Consider the following 17,520-nt stretch of genomic DNA (forward strand, 5'->3'; position numbering starts at 1 on the left):
ACTTGATTTCTTTAGCCTAAGCTTTGAAATCGGACGGTATCATCCCACTTCATTATTTTTTTCAAATTGTTCTGGTTATTTTTAATTTTTTTAAAGGTTTTGTTTCTTTGTAGAGAAAGGGGAAGGGAGGGAGGGAGGGAAATACTTTGGTTTGCAGGCCAGTGCTCAATCCACTGAGCCACACCAGCCATGCATGGAAAACCTTACTGATTTTAAAATTACTCTCCCTGGCTGATATGGCTCAGTGGATTGAGCTTCGGCCTGAGAACAAAAAGGTTGCCAGTTCGATCCCTGTAAGGGTATGTGCCTGGGTTACACACCAGGTCCCCAGTTGGGGGCATGCAAAAGGCAACAGAATGTTTCTCACATTGATGTTTCTTTCCCTCTCTTTCTCCCTTCCTTCCTCTTTCTCTAAAAAAATAAATAAAATCATTAAAAATAAATAAAATCAGTTTGTCAGTTAAAAAAAATGTTCCACTGGGCTTTTGATTGGAATTGCATTGGGTCTATAGCTCATTTGGGGAAAACTGACATCTCCACAATATTGACTTTTATAAATCCATGAACATGGGACATTCATTTACTTAAAAATAATATGTAATTAAAATAGTCATTAGACCTGTTGCCATGGTAACATGCCTTTCATTTTGCCCATGAAGAAGTTTTTGATGTTCATCCTTAGTCTTTGACTGGATTTGGTATGAAAGCTTTTTATTTGATTTTTGCATTGATTCCTTTTATCTCTGAAACAGCACCCACCTCTGGCACTTACTTTGTTATTGGTTGGGATCATTCAACTGTTTTAGGGCTTAGGGAATTTAGATATAAAGACAATTTTGTAAAAAAAAATTGCTTCTTGGCCTACGTGCTTAGTTGGTGATTTGTAGGACATTTTTCAATTTGTTTCAGATAGTTAAGCATTTGTGCCATGTCTGCTGTTTTACATCCCTGCCAAGTTGTTTTCTTTGAGTCTTTGGTTTTGTTTCCTTTGCTTAGAGAATTTTCTCCAAATCATGACAGGTTTTGCTCTCCTATTTTTTTCATATTTTGCTAAGATGTTATTTCCTCAGAGAAGCTGACTGTTTTATATTGAACCAACCATTCCCTCTGCAATCAGTGGTGCTTTACTTTCCAATTTATTTTTCTTAGAGCACTTACTGTTTTAATTTGTATGTCTTTCTCTGCAGTAGAATGTAAGCTCCACAAGGCCAGGGCCTCAGTTTAGTTCAACACTGTAATTCCAGCACCTGTATTCTTTTATTTTTTAAGATTGTATTTATTTTAAAGAGAGGAGAAGGGAGGGAGGGAGAAAGAGAAGGAGAGAAACAGCAATTGCTTGCCTCTTGTAGGCCCCCAACCGAGGACCTGGCCTGTTACCCAGGCATGTGATGTGCCCTAACCAGGAATCAAACCAGTGACGGATGCCTACCCAACTGAGCCATATAAGTCATGGCTCAACACCTATATTCTAGTAATTCCTGGCCACATAGTAAGCTTATAATAATTATTTAATGAATGAATAAGGGAAAGATTGAAAACAATAGGCGAGGTGTGTAATATATTTTTTTCCACTTCTACTTTGGTTAATTGGTGTTTTTTAAAGTTATGCTAGGTATTAATTAATATGTAACTGTTTCCTACAGGTAGCTTTTAGAATAATTTAAAAACAATTTAAATATATATTTATCGATTTGAGAGAGAGAGAGAGACACTGATTTGTTATTCCATTCATTCTTGCATTCATTGATTGATTCCTGTATGTGCCCTGACTGGGATTGAACCTGCAACCCTGGCGTGTCAGGACAGCTCTCCAACTAACTGAGCTACCTGGCCATGGCCAAAAACAATTTTAATGGAATAGGGAAGGTGTTGAATATATATTTTTTAATATTTTATTTATTTATTTAAAGAGAGGGATGGTAGGGAGAAAGAGAGGGAGAGACGTTACTTGGTCCCTTCTTGCATGTGCCCCAGCCAGGGACCATGTCTGCAACCCAGGCATGTGCCCTAACCGGGAATCAAACTGGTGACCTTCTGTTTTGCCGGAGGAAGCCCAACTAACTGAGCCACGTGGCCAGGGCGGTGTTGAATATTTTGTTATCTGTCACATATTTCATAATCATGATCTCAAGATTTCCACAACACTGGTTATTTGTTCCATGTGTCAAGTGTAAAAATTGGCCCAGAGATTTTAAGGAATTTGCTTAATATTGCATAGCTAGTAAATGGTGACATTTAGTTGGAAGCTAAATCTTTTTTATGTTGTGGTACAGGTGGAGTGGCTTATTCCTTCTGTAGAGTCTATGCTCAGGGACTTTGTTAATAAAACTTTCTCATGGAGCTCAGGATGTTCTTTTCCTTGCTGTTTGATTAGTGGGTCTCAGCTGAAATGTCATTTCATGGAAAGGAGTTCCTGACTGACTTATCTAAAGTGGGCTTCCTCTGTTCTTTCTGATGTTTCTTAAAATAATCATTTTATTTATTTATTTTTTGTCTTAGAAGACTTCAGGGATTATTTTGTTTACTCTTGTATTCTTGGCCCCAAATACAATGTTTATACTTATTAAGTAATCAGATACTTATTGATGGACTGACTGAACCTCAGGAGATCTGTGATAATTCAAGTGATTTATAGGTTTGGTATCATAGGGATTTAGTTTCCAAATGTAGATCTTGTATAATCAAAATTTCTATTTAAAGCTCCTTTAAATTGTCATAAAATACTGCATATTACACATGGATTATACACTTGTACAGTATATATAATTATTAACATTGTAAAAGTATGTGTAAATTATGTATTAATGCAGTTTTGAAATTACAAGAGGTGGAAAAATGGAGGGGTTAAGAACTTTTATCTCTGATGATAATGGTGCATCCACATTGTTAAGCATTAGAATTACAACTAGACCATTAGAGGTGTTCGTGCCCTAGATCTGCACAGGCATGGTAGGTGCTCAGTAGTTCAGTTTTTCTTGCTCTAGGTTTTTTTGTTTTTAAAGATATTGCAGGTCAAGTCAAATGAAAATACAGGGTGGGCCAAAAGTAGGTTTATAGTTGCTCATATGGAAAATATGATAATTAAGAAATAACAAGAATTGTGTTATCAGGTACTCACCTGAAGACCTGTTTTGTTTTGTTTTTTAAATGATTTTAAAGAGAGAGGAAGGGGCAGGGGAGAGAAATAGAAACATCGATCAGTTGTCTTTGTACACACCCCAACTGGGGCTTAGACTCACAGCCTAGGTATGAGTCCTGACAGGGAATTGAATTGGCAACCTTCTGATGTACAGGATGACACTTCAGCTAAATGAGCCACCCAACCAGGGATCTTTCTTTCTTTTTAAGAAAGATTTTACTTATTTATTTTTAGAGAGAGGGGAAGGGAGGGAGATAGGGAGAGAAACATCAATGTGTGGTTGCTTCTTGCATGTCCCCTACTGGGGACCTGGCCTGCAACCCAGGCATGCACCCTGGCTGGCAACTGAATCAGCGACCCTTTGCTTTGTAGTCCGGTGCTCAGTTCACTGAGCCACACCAGTCAGGGCTCTCTCTCTCTCTTTTTTTTTTAATTTATTACATTGGTAAAGATATAAACATACCCAGTGAATGTGAGGACACAGGGAGAAGAGCCCAGGTCTTAGAGACCAGTGTTGCTGACTTGATTTTGGACTTCCAGACTCCAGAGTTGTGAGAGAGTAAATTTCTGTTAATTTAATAAAAAAAAAGTTAAATAAATAAAATACCCAGTGAATGAAGTGAAGCCAGATGAGTGATTTTATAACTCCTGTAAGAGAAATTGGTCATTTTCTTTCTGGAAGGGATTTGGGTACTAGGTATAAAAACCTTAAGATTATTTGACTCTCTGATATCATAGAGGTATTCTTGAAGTAAATATTTTAACTGAAAGGATTGGTGTATTATATCTGGTTTATCACTATTTCTAATAATAAAATATTGGAAAAATCTGAATTTCTTCATAGAGAATTGGTTAAGCTGATACTACAGTGGATTAGTGGGTAGTTAATTTTTATAAGAATATTTTATGATACCAGAAAATGTAACACTCATGAAAATAAATTTTTAAAGGTAGGATATGCCATAGAGTACTAGTTGCCAGAGACTCAGGGGAAAGAGAATGGGGAGTTGGTGGCTAATGATTTTGGCATTTTTTTTAGGATGATGAAAATGTTTTGGCCTTGGCCAGGTATTTCAGTTGGCATTGTCCAGATATGAAGGTTGCAGGCTTAATCCCCAGTCAGGGCACATACAAGAATCAACCTGAATATATAAATACATGAAACAACAGGTTGATAGTTCTCTCTCTCCCTCTGCCTCTCTCTGGGATCAACTAAAAAATATTTTGTGATTACACTGGTTGTACATACTAAAAACCACTGAAATGTATACTTTAAAAGGGTACATTTTTTAAGTGTGTGAATTGTATAAATAAAAATGCAAACAAAACTAAAATTATGTACCACATTTGTTTATGGCAGAGCATTTAGCTGTAAGTGTTCTAAAACTTTTTTTAAAGACATTTATTTAGCAAATAAAAAAAGGACACAAAACCAGAGGTATGCTGTGATCCAAATTTGTGTTAATAAACTGATTGAAAATAAAAACATGAATATGTCAGAAGTTGTATTTGATTTGTGTACTTTCAGGTGTATTGGGGATGAAACAGGTTCCAAGATCACCTTAAGGTTTGGTAGTTCCGTAGAAGGACTCAGGCCTCAGCATATATAGTTTCCCGACTAAGATTTGTTACAGTGAAAGAATACAGGGCACATTCAGTATAGGAAAAATGCATGTGGGATGAAGTCTGGAGGATACCAGGTGTAAGCTTCCTGTAGTCTAGTCGCCTGGGACAGGCCTGCCTCCTCCAGCAACTAGTTGAGAGAACAAAAATAAAATGTTAAAACTACTAAAAGAAGTTCATCTACCCCAAGGGGATTTGGGGTAGAGGGTGAATTGTCAGTTTTGGAGTTTCCTTGGGAAAATGGTAAACAAAGGGTTTTTAAATCATGTCATTTATCTTCTACTTTTTCAATTATAGTTTATCTTTTTTTTTCTATTCTTGACTTCCTCCTCCCCTCACTTTGCTCCTTGTATACATTATATCTTCTGACTTCCTCTCTTTCTCTTTTGCCTAACTGATATCTTAGGTCTCATTTTAGGTTTTAGAAAGACTTTTCTGAACAAGACTGGTTAGACACAGAAAAAGGCTAAAGGTGGGTGGAGATGGGAATTTGAGGTCCTAGGACACAAGGACATGATACTACATACATAAAACATGAGTTAAGTACTCACTCATCCTTTGTACTTTGTGAAGGTTAACTACAGTGGTTACAAAGGCTCAGAGTTGGTTTACTTTTCTGTCATCTTGAATAGATTGTTCTAGAAACAAGGATTCATCTTAGTCTGACTTTGCTATTCATCTGTGGTACAGCACATGCTAATTGACCGATTTTATGAGTATGTATGATGGCCTTTGAGAACTTCTTATTGAGGGACATTTCCCAAATATGTATCTTGGAATTACAAAAAATTGCTAGGAGAATGTTAACTCCAGACTCTGTATTCTTATTAATGTTTTCTACCTATCCAGGACCCCACGGCCAGTCATTGTGGAGCCAATGGAGCAATTTGATGATGAAGATGGCTTGCCAGAGAAGCTAATGCAGAAAACTCAACAATATCATAAGTAAGATTTTATTAATAAAGATATAAATATATATATTATCCCCACCCTAGGATATTTTTTTTCATTGCTTTTTTAGAGAAGAAGGGAGAGAGAAATATCAGTGTGAAAAAGTGGCATCAGTTGGTTCTATTCTGTACTCACGTGGAGCAGGCACTGAAACTATAACCTAGGCATGTACCCTGACTGGGAATTGAACCTGCAACCTTTCAGTTACAGGATGACACTCCAACCAACTGAGCCACACTGGCCAGGGTGATAAAGTAAAGATATTTTAGATATGTGCCATCAAGGATATTATATCACATTTGTTTTCCAGTATTGTTGGATTATAAAGTGTTCTGTTTATTCATATAATGTGGTTCTTAGAGTAACCTGGTCTACATGGAATACTAGTTTTCTTTGTATATGGCTAAACATCAACTGAATACTTAGAAAAGCCTCTATTTTATAACTAGCAGGGTTGGATTGATAAGAGAACACTGGCAATAATATTTATGCTAAAGTAACAATGAAAGCTGAACATCATGAAAATGTTTAATTATGTTCAGGTAGAGATTAAAAAGACTTTTTGGAAGGTTGAGTAGGGGAGGTCCTATAGAAATAACTCGATACAGTTTTATCTCTTAGAGATAAAAAGGAAAAGTAGCCTATTTTCAAAATGTTGTATATTATTTCACCAATTGCTTTTCACTCAGTGTGATGCAACTTTTAATGTTAAGCTGCCTGTATATATAAATTTTAACCACTTATTTATTATAATAAATTGTTTTTTATTTATATAATAAATTATTATAATAGTTTATTATAATAAATTGTAACATGAATTGAACAAATAATTGGAATGCCTTTGTGCCAGGCACTGTTCTAGGTGTTACCAGTGCAACTTGGCACTGTTTTTGCTCTCATGACGCTTGCATTTCTAGTGGTGGAAGATGTATGATAAATAGTGAACCATAGAATGGAATATAAGAACAAAAATGAAAAAAAAAAGTAAAAATAGTAAACTGAAGATTCTAAAACATCTATTAAGTAGTGACAAGTACTATTTAGAGAGACACTAAAGTAAGATATAAAGACTTAGCTCAGAAAGGATCCATATTTAGGCAAATGGTTCTCTAGAAGTATTATACCAGTTTATACTCTTGGTGTATACATAGAAGTGCTTTCTTTCATCCTGACAAATGGATGTTAGGATTTTTTTTTTTAAGATTTTGTTTGTTTATTTATTTATTTATTTTAGAGAGGGAATGAAGGGAGATAGAGAGAGAAAGAGAAACATCAATGTGCCGGTTGCTGGGGGTCATGGCCTGCAACCCAGGCATGTACCCTGACTGTGAATCGAACCTGCGGCACTTTGGTTCGCAGCCCGCGCTCAATTCACTGAGCTATGCCAGCCAGGGTGGATGTTAGGATTTTAAGATTTCATATTCTGTGTTCAAAATGGAATTTTATGTATGTTATTTTAAGTATCATTCTTTGATTTTAGTGTAGCTGAATGTTTTTCCCTTCAATAATTCAAATGACAAGTAGGAGTGTGTGTTATATACCTAGTGCTGAAGATGTTTCAATGAACACAATAGAGTAGGAAGTCATGCTATGTGGTAAGGGGTTGGTGAAAAGACAGGGAAAAGTGGGTGCAGGGGAGCAGAGGACTATGGCTCTTGTACATGGGGTTAGGAAAGCCTACCTGAGCCAGTAATATTTGAAGGTGAACAGCTCAAAGTTTGGGAGAGAAGCTGGCTTGCAGTTGTGGGGAGGACTCTGTCTGGCATCCAGGAACAGTGAAGAAGTTGGTTCAGCTGGAGTATGGTGAGTAAGGGGGAAGTAGTAGGGATGAGGTAGAGTAAGTGACATATTGGGAAGAGTACAGGTTGCTAGCCGTTACACACTGTCAGGCTAATTTTGGCTTTTGTGTTTTAGGAGAAAGGAACAGAACAGTAACTTAATTTTAACAGGAACTTGCTGGCTTAACAGGAGCTTGCTGGCTTTGTTTTTAGAGTAGATTATAAAGAGCCTAGCGTGGAGTCAGGGAGATAAGTTCAGGAGCCTATGGACATGGACATGGGACATTAGTAGTCACAAGGGTAATAGTGAGAAGTTATTAGATTATGGATATAGTTTGAAAGTAGACTTTGGATTTTGCTGAATGATATGGACATATGGGAGAAATAGTTCAAAGTATGGAAACTACTAATGATTTGAAGACTACTTCTGTAGGAGGAGCAGATTTGTGGAGGAAGATCAGGAACTCTGTTTTGGACATATTAAGTTTGAGATAACTTTTGAACATTCAGGTGGAATATCAAGTCAGTAGTTGCATTTTCATCTGGATTTTAGATAAGCTGTCTGGGCCAGAATTATCTCATATGATAGAATACTATGTCAAAGGACTGAACCCTGGAATACTCCAGTATATATACTTCAGCTTGGGAAGATCAGAAGGAATCAGCAAAGACTGAGTGAAAGCAGTCATTGGAGTAGGGAAGACAGCTAGCAGAGTGTATGTCCTGGAAGCAAGGAAGGAAATTATTCCAGGGAAGCAGGATTAGCAGTGATCAGTGGTAATTCATAACCATTTAAATCTCTTTCATGCTATTTTTCAAAAACTTACTATGATAGCCTATTCTCTTGACCTTTTTTCCTGGTTATTGCCTATCATTACAAATTTGAAATAGAGTATACCTTTGGATTTAGGAATTAGAAAACTGGAATGATAAGGGTTATAAGAAATGGTATTATAAGTAGTTGTAAGAAGTGGAATTTATAGACAATATTTGTTTATATAGTGAGTCAGTTATCCCAGCAAACCTGTAAGATCTTGTTATAGTCCCAGTTTTATTACTCAAGAGTTACATTCAAAAGGAAATGTTCACAAAGCATAAGAACCACCATTCAAATTCATTTCTAACTCCCCAAATTCATATTGTTTGAAAAGTATTTCTCTTGGGAGAAAGAAGTATTTTTAATATTTATTACTATAATATTTTCAGTTTGCCTTAGGAACTGCTGACTAATAAACAGTTCTTTCATAAAATTAGTGGGTGGTAGATCCCACTATTTCTTCCACTTTCCTAGTCTGTTTTTTAAATAAAGAACAAAATCCAAATCTTTTTTAGTGTCACACTACCTAACGCATGGTTAATTTCTATTTTCCTTATATACCTCTAATCCTTGAAGCTGTTTTGTTACTGCATCTTACCCTCTGTGACATCCCCCATGATTATCTCTGAACTTTGTCCCACTCACGCAACCATCTTTTCCTCCTCATCCCCAAATAGAAGTTAAATTTATGAATGCAAAGCATGTATACTTTTATTGGTGGTGTGAGGATTGTGTTCTTATCAGTACTTTCTAATTGAAGCTATGATAGGCAAATATAATTGAAGAATTTCTTTGAATGTCAGGTATTTTCATACGATTTTATTTTTAAAGAAGTTCAGGTTATTTGTTCATCATTTATCTAGGAAATATTAAATGTATACAACGTGCTAGGTACTGTGGGTAGTTGAGGTACAGCCATTAACAGACCTTTCATGTCTTTATTGAGTTTATAATGTAGCAAGGGAAACAAGTATTGAACAGATAACTACAATAAGGTTGGCCTTTATTTTTGGTCCTAGCCAGTTTACTTAGTACATAAAATTTAATAAATTCTCTGCTTTTACTACTATGCATAAAAGTTACCACTTACAGGGAAAAAAAAAGTTTCTAGACAGGGCACATTGGATTTGTATGTTGCAGATTGCCTTGTCTAACAACATTTGTTAAATGAATACCAGAAAGGCCTTATTGAAGGTGATAATTAGGGGAGTACAGGTTCTTGCATCCAATTGCCTAGTTTTGAGTCCTGGTTCCATTGCGTTCTCAAACTCAGACTTGTTAAAATTGGCATCACAATATTGCCATGAGGCAATTTATGTAGAATATTGATGAACCTTGTAAGGGCTCAGTAAATGGTATTTATTTTTAGTTGTTGTTTTTGCCATTTAAACATACATTTCTGTTTGTTTTTAAATATAAACTTAGGGAACGAGAACAACCACCACGTTTTGCTCAGCCTGGGACATTTGAGTTTGAGTATGCATCTCGATGGAAGGCTCTTGATGAAATGGAGAAGCAGCAGCGTGAGCAGGTTGACAGAAACATCAGAGAAGCCAAAGAGAAGCTAGAGGCAGAAATGGAAGCAGCCAGGCATGAACACCAGTTAATGCTGATGAGGCAAGGTAAGGTGGGTTCATGTAGATAGGTTAAGATTTCTTTTTTGGGGGGTTCATTTATAGTTCCTACTGACATGTATTGTATTCAAGTTGCGAGTTAGGAGTTTAGATACAGTTGGAACTCAACACATTAGAAAAACATCTCGCTTTTTTGAGAGAACGTCCTTAAAAAAAACAACAGTAAGTTTCCCCTACATAAGTAGTGTTGTTGGAGGTAATTAAGGTTGAATTTTGCCAGTAGCTAATATATGATTTTGATGGCAAAAAAAGAGAAAGAAAGATAGAAAAGAAAGCATAGGCGGTAATTCTTGGTACGTAGATAATGGCTTAAAGTCACAAATCAAGATATTTTTTGGTAGAAAGAATGAAGACAAATGCTGTCTAGTTAAGATTACTACCACATGCCAAAAGATTACAAATGGATATTCTTTGGCAGAGATAAAGAAAAGATTCATGTGTGCTGGTAGATATGTGGAATCAGGAACACTAGATTCTAACATTTTAAACACTTGAGACTGAGCTAATATTTTCTAAGAGCTAATAATAGAATAGTTTACTGTCATTATTACTAGTTAAATACCTAACAACAGAGAAGCTGGTTTTTGTTTTTTTTTTTTTAGTTTTCATTTTAAAAAAGATTTTATTTGCTTATTTTTAGAGAGGGGGAAGGGAGGAAGAAAGAGAGGGTGAAAAACATTGAGGTGCAAGAAACATCAACCAGTTGCCTCTTGCACTCCTCCAAGCGGGCACTCACAACCCAGGTGTGTGCCCTGACTGAGAATCAAACTGGCAACTTTCATTTAGAAGAACAATGCCCAATCCACTGAGCCACACCAGTCAGAGCATGATAAACTGTTTAAATATATACCAAAAGCTTACTTGTCTACTTTTCCTCTTTCTAGGTTTCTTTTTATGCCTGTTTTTATTATTTCTCCCCTCCCTGTTTTTGTTCTTTAATTCTCCAAGTTATCTTTTCTGGTTCTTCCTGTCACTCATCTTTTTTACTATCTGTAACAGTTTGTATTTCTTAAAATAAGCACCTAGTTTATTTGAGCTATTTTGCTCTTAAATTTTTTGTTTTTGTTTTTTAATCCTCACCCTAGGGCATGCTTACTGATTTTAGAGGGAAGTGGGCGTGGGAGAGAGGGAGACAAACATTGATGTGAGAGAAAAACATCGATTGGTTGCCTCTTGCCTGTGGTCCAGCTGGGGAGCAAACCCACAGTCCAGGCACATGCCCTGACTGGGGGGTCAGACCTGCGACCTTTTGATTTATAGGACAGTGCTCCAACAAACTGAGCCATGCTGGCCAGGGCTGTTTTTCCTTTTTTAAGTTAGCATTTCAGTAAATGTTTATATACTGTCAGTTGGCTGCCTCCACAGATGCCTGCCTGGATTTCTGCAGCAGTTTTGTTGCTGGATTTTTTGCCATCCTCCTCTAAACTATTTTTTCAATACGGGAGCCAATATTTCTTTGAAAGGTGGAAATTTGATCACCACTTAATCTCTGAATCCTTTTGGTAGATTCTCATTTCTTTTAGAATAAAAATATGGAGCTTTGCCCTTTCTTTGTTCAGTAAATGTTTATTAAACAGTTATGGTCACATTGCTGAATACGCTGATGCTGTGTAAGTTAAGACAAAATTTTGCTCAACAAACAGTAGAAACTAGTCAGATATTTCTTTTAGTTTGGACTCTAAACTTAGCAGTTCAGTAAGTTTTCTAGTAAAACTCAACTTACTCGTATCATGTATTATGTTTAAAGATAAACAAAGTCTCTTGCAGAAAATTTGAAAATTGTTACCTAAGGTAAGATCAAGAATCCTTGGCTGGTTAGAGCTGGTAGAGGGTCAGGTTCATTTAGTCTGGTTGTTTTGTGGTTTTAAAATTTTGTTACATTCTTTCCCAAAATGAACTGGGAATTTTAAAAAACTTTAGTTTCCTAAGCCCTATGATTGTCTGGCAGTTCGGTGTGATAAGGATTGTTCTCTGCTCATTGCCTCCTAGACCTTTTACCGTGTTACTTTCCCACTATCTACAGTCATTACATGGCTAGGAAATAACAAGTTGAAAGCATTAAAAATACTTTGTTGCTGCTGCTGACAATAGTGTAAGTTACTACTTCAACATGTACTTAATGTTATTTGTAGGAGATGCTGTTTGAGGCACTGGGGATTTACTGATGACAAAGAGCAGTATTTCTTTTTGCCTCAAAAAGTTGTGAGCTCTTAGAAAACTTTGCCTTACCCCTAAGAGTATTTTGACTTCTGAAGGATAGTAATTTGCAGTTATTTCCCATGAGCTTTTATTTTATTGCTTTTTCTGGTGTTTATTTATAACCCTTGATCATAATATTTTGGTTTATAATATTAGGAAAGCCATTGCTTAAGGCATCCTGCTCTGTGCTTCTGAGTTTTCTTCTGATGAAGTACATCTTGTATTTCAGCAAAGGTTGCAGGTGATAAATTCTTTTCGTTGTTAGTGTAAAAATTTACAGTTTTTCCTTTTTTGATCTTAAAATTATATATTTCATTTAACAGTTCTAAGGATGTATTCAGATGAGTGAAGGACTTTAGGTAATTTTAGTTTCATGGGTCTACAGAAACACAGAAGGAGAAAACTCATCAAACAATATGAAAAAAGTCCCTTCTTCCTCCCCTTCTATTTTCTGTGGGGGTCACTATTTCTTTATTTAAATTTGTTTTCCTTTTTTTCTCTCGCTCTCTCTCTTTTTTTTTTTTTTTTTTTAAGAGACGGGGGTAAAGGAAGTGGGGGAGAGAAACATGGATTTGTTGTTCACTTATTTATGCATTCATTGGTTGATTCTTGTGTGTTCCCTGACTGAGGATGGAATCCTCTGCCTTGGAGTATCTGGACTACTCTCTGACCAAGTGAGCTACCTGACCAGGGCCTCTTTTTTATATCTTTTTTTGTGTGTTTCTTTAATTCTTACCAGATGATATGTTTATTGACTTTAGAGAGAGAAGAAGCAAGGGGTTGGGAGAGAAAGAGAGAGGAAGGGAGGGAGGGAGAACATTGATGTGAGAGAGAAACATTGATTGGTTGCCTCTAGCATGTGACCTCACGAGTGTTTGAACCCACAACCTATGTATGTGTCCTGACCAGGAATCAGACCTGCAACCTTTTGGTGTATGGGCTGATGCTCCTGTCAACTGGGCCACCCAGCCAGGGCCTCTCTTGTATATATATTTTTAAAGATTTTATTTATTTATTTTTAGAGACGGGAATGGAGAGAGGAAGAGAGGGAGAGAGACATCTGTATGAGAGAGAAACATTGATCTGTTGCCTCTCTTAGCTAGGCGCCCCTTCCAGGTACCAAACCAGCAACATAGGCATGTGTCCTGACTAAAATAGAACTGGTAACCTTTTGCTTTGTGGGACAATGCCCAACCAACTCAGCTAGACCAGTCAGGGCTTTTGTATCTTACAGTGGAAAAATTTTTTTGCATATCTTGCTAGATGTGTGTATTTATAATGAAAAAAAACCCAACCCTTTTGATCTTTTTCTGCATCTTTCTTATTTTCATTTCTACATAGGTGCATAGATACAGGGCCCACATATAAATAGTGCCCCTTTGTTTTATTACAAAATCTTTTATCACAAAATCGTATATAATTCTGTAACCTAACAATATCACACTCAAGCATACCATATGACATTTTAGGTGAAATGTTCAAATCAAAACTATAAATTATTGCACACATATTTATTACTCTACCAACGACACTCAAGCAGGCATTACTTCTGCTAGACCCTGTATAAATCTGACTCAGTTTTTAAATAGCTGCACTATATTCTGTTAAATATCTAATTAATTTGACTCATCTTCCCCTGATTGATATCTAATTCTGTTTCCAGTTTGTTAAAGAAAAGCAGTGCTGCAATGAATATTTATGTATATGTCTTAGCAAATTTTTGTAAATGTTGATTCTTGTTGGACACACCAGCACTTTTGATGATTGCTTCATTTATACTCTATTTAGTTTTTTCCAGATCCAAATCCCTTTTACTCATTACAAATTATCTTTTCTTTCTGTGTCTGTGTTTGATCATTAGTAGGCAGTTCCTGAATTTTCCTATTTTTGTGTTCCCTTTGTTGTATAATTACAAAACTCTCGGTGGATAATGTTAACTCTGACATTTGTTTTGCTGTTATTCTCCACTCTTGCATCACTGAATTTTTTTTGATAATATTCTTCTTTATAAATGCCTTTGTACTGATAAATCAAGTAATAGAAATATATTTCCTCTAAATGATATCTTTTGATTCTTGGTTACCAAAGAAAAAAGAACAAGGAAATAGGCATATTCAGCTCCTTTCTCTTGACCCCTTCAACATTTATTAATTCTTCCAATTTGTCTGGATTTATGGCACCAATTAATTTTTTAAAGTATGAAGCTAGTTTTACTTATTTTTTAGTGAGAACATTTAAGTTTTAATCTCCTTAAGTAGCTTTCAGTTACATCATACAGTGTTATCAACTATAGTTGTCACCATGTTATACATTGGTTCCATACTCTTTTTTTAAATATATATTTTATTGATTATGCTATTACAGTTGTCCCGTTTCCCCCTTCACTCCTCTCCACCCTGTACACCCTCTCCCACCCACATTCCCCCCTTTAGTTCATGTCTATGTGACATACTTATAAATTCTTTAGCTTCTACATTTCTCATATTATTCTTACCCTCCCCCTGTCTATTTTCTACCTACAATCTATGCTACTTATTCTGCGCACCTTTTCCCCCCTTCTCCTCCTCCCACTCCCCTGTTGCTAATTCTCCATGTGATCTCCATTTCTGTGGTTCTGTTCCTGTTCTAGTTGTTTGCTTAGTTTCTTTTGGTTTTGCTTTAGGTGTGGTTGTTAATAATTGTGAGTTTGCTGTCCTTTTACTATACATGTTTTTTTTTTAATCTTCTTTTCTTAATAAGTCCCTTTAACATTTCATAAAATAAGGGCTTGGTGATGATGAACTCCTTTAACTTGACCTTATCTGAGAAGCACTTTATCTGCCCTTCCATTCTAAATGATAGCTTTGCTGGATAGAGCAATCTGGGATATAGGTCCTTGTCTTTCATGACTTGGAATACTTCTTTCCAGCCCCTGCTTGCCTGCAAGGTCTCTTTTGAGAAATCAGCTGACAGTCTGATGGGAACTCCTTTGTAGGTTACTGTCCCCTTATCTCTTGCTGCTTCTAGGATTCTCTCCTTCATTTTTACCTTGGCTAATGTAATGATGATGTGCCTTGGTGTGTTTCTTCTTGGGTCCAACTTCTTTGGGACTCTCTGAGCTTCCTGGACTTCCTGGAAGTCTGTTTCCTTTGCCAGAATGGGGGAGTTCTTTATTATTTGTTCAAATATGTTTTCAATCTGTTGTTCTACCTCTTCCCCTTCTAGTACCCCTATAATTCGGATGTGGGACCATTTAAAGGGGTCCTGGAGGTTCCTAAGCTTCTCTTTGTTTTTTTGAATTCTTATTTCTCCATTCTTTCCTGTTTGGTTGTTTCTTCCTTCTGGTCCACTCTATTGTTTTGAGTCCTAGTTTCCTTCCCATCACTATTGGTTCCCTATGCATTTCCCTTCATTTCTTTTATGGTAACCTTCATTTTTTCATCTAATTTGTGACCAAAATCAAGCAGTTCTGTGAGCTTCCCAGTCACCAGTGTTTTGAACTGTGCATCTGATAGGTTAGCTATCTCTTGGTTGTTCAAAAGGATGAGTTCTGGGGCACTGATTTGTTCTTGTATTTGAGCCATCTCTCTCTCTCTCTCTCTTTTTTTTTGTCTGGTAGCTCCTGTTACAGTGAGGGGCGGAGCCTTAGGTGTTCACCAGGGCTGGGCACCCCAGTCTCTAGATTGTGACGTTGTATGTGGGGGTGGGGGCGGGGGGGAACAATGGCGGTAGCTCCGTTCTCTGTGGGACCTCAGTCCCTTCCCTGGAATCCTGGTTTGCGTGCTCTGCCCTGGTCCACAATTGCCACCTCACTGGGTCAGCCAGCTGCTGCTTGCGTACTCAGGGTCCATCCGCTGCAGTCTTGCGTGCCCCAGATGCCTTATGAGCCCAATTCTCCCTGTTCTCCGTGCCGTGCCCCGTGCCCCGTGCCCAGCTGCTCGTCTCCGCTCCTCCTACCAGTCTAGATGAACGGGTCTATTTTTACTTCTTGGCTGTCGAACTTCCATTCACATAAATTTTCTGTCAGTTCTGGGTGTTACTCTGCCTCTAAATTGTTGTTGTTCCAATCTTGGTTGTGCGTGGAGGTAAGGTGCATCCACCTATGTGTCCATCTTGCCGGGAGTCCTCTACTCTACTATTTGTATGGGTTTGACTTTTTTTTTTGATTCCAGGTGTAAGTTATACCATGCAGTATTTGTTTTTCTTTGGCTTATTTCACTGAGCATAATGCCCTCAGAGTTCATGCATGTTGTTTTAAATGGCAGGATATCAGAATTTACAAAAATTTGCTAAGATACCTGTGTTTCTCATGGCTGAATAATATTCCATTGTGTATATGTATGTATGTTTTTATAAATATGTTGTGTATATATGTGAACATGTGTTTGTATATTACCACTTTGTGTGTCATGTATACCACATGTTTTTTACATGCACATACATTTTATTGACTTTATTAGGGTGACATTGGTTAATAAAATAAGGTTTCAGGGATACAGTTCTCTTTCACCTCATCTGTATATTGTATTGTGTGTACCACCTCAAGACAAGTCTCCTTCCATCACTATTTATCTTTACTACTACATTCCCTCTTGATCCAGTCATCTGTTGATGGACACTTAGGTTTTTCCACATGCTGTCTAGTATGAATAATGCTGCAATGAATGTAGAATATTCAATATATTTTTTAAAGATTTTATTTATTAATATTTAGAGAGGGGGGAAGGAAGGGAGCAAGAGAGGGAGAGAAACATCAATGTGTGGTTGTCTCTCGCACTCCTCCCACTGGGGACCTGGCCTGCAACTCAGACACATGCCCTAACTGGAAATCAAACTAACAACTCTCTGGGTCACAGCCTGACACTCAGTCCACTACAAACCAGCCAGGGCTATCTTTTCAATATTATGTTTTCATTTCAACATGTTCTTTAACCTTAATCCTCAAGTGTTTTACTGAGTTATGACTTTTTTGTTCATCACTTGATTGATGTTTATCGTAATTTCTTTAAGAAGAGTTTATGGAAACGTTACTGGAGTTCTTGCATGTTGTGAAGTACTGTGTGATCCTTGTATTTTAAACTGACACTTGAATGGTTAAAATTCATGGAATTTTGCCCCCCTTATTTCTTAAGTACTTGACAGCCTTTTTCATGGTCTCCTTGCATTGAATGCTTTTGTGGGGAGGTCTGAAATAAACCTGGATTTTTTCCCTTCTTGCAAGTGACTTGATCCTTTTTTCAGGCTTCCATATAAAAATTTTCTCTTTAAAGGCTAATAACTTATTCAGGATGTTGCCCTGCAAGATTTTGTTGTGAGTTTTTTTTCAAAATTTTCAAAATATATTTTATTAATTACATTATTACAATTGTCCCATTTCCCCTGCTTATTCCTCTCTACTCC

At 36.8% G+C, this 17,520-nt stretch overlaps 1 protein-coding gene across 8 annotated transcripts in view; it reads left to right on the forward strand.

The window, feature by feature from the left end:
* The window catches only part of PSPC1 (paraspeckle component 1), a 112,719-nt gene that overhangs the window by 12,195 nt on the left and 83,004 nt on the right, over positions 1–17,520 (forward strand). For all 8 annotated transcript variants that reach the window (XR_006786407.1, XR_006786408.1, XR_006786409.1 and 5 more), the window contains exons 3-4: positions 5,612–5,707; positions 9,734–9,930. Coding sequence is in view for 1 of the 8 variants with exons in the window: in XM_045844845.1 (XP_045700801.1) it covers positions 5,612–5,707; positions 9,734–9,930 (293 nt within the window). In the remaining 7 variants the exon portion in view is untranslated. The remainder of the gene's footprint in view (positions 1–5,611; positions 5,708–9,733; positions 9,931–17,520) is intronic.

This window comes from Phyllostomus hastatus, unplaced genomic scaffold (genome assembly GCF_019186645.2).
Source record: "Phyllostomus hastatus isolate PE091 unplaced genomic scaffold, TTU_PhHast_1.1 phas_contig_41, whole genome shotgun sequence".
NCBI classification, from domain to species: domain Eukaryota; kingdom Metazoa; phylum Chordata; class Mammalia; order Chiroptera; family Phyllostomidae; genus Phyllostomus; species Phyllostomus hastatus.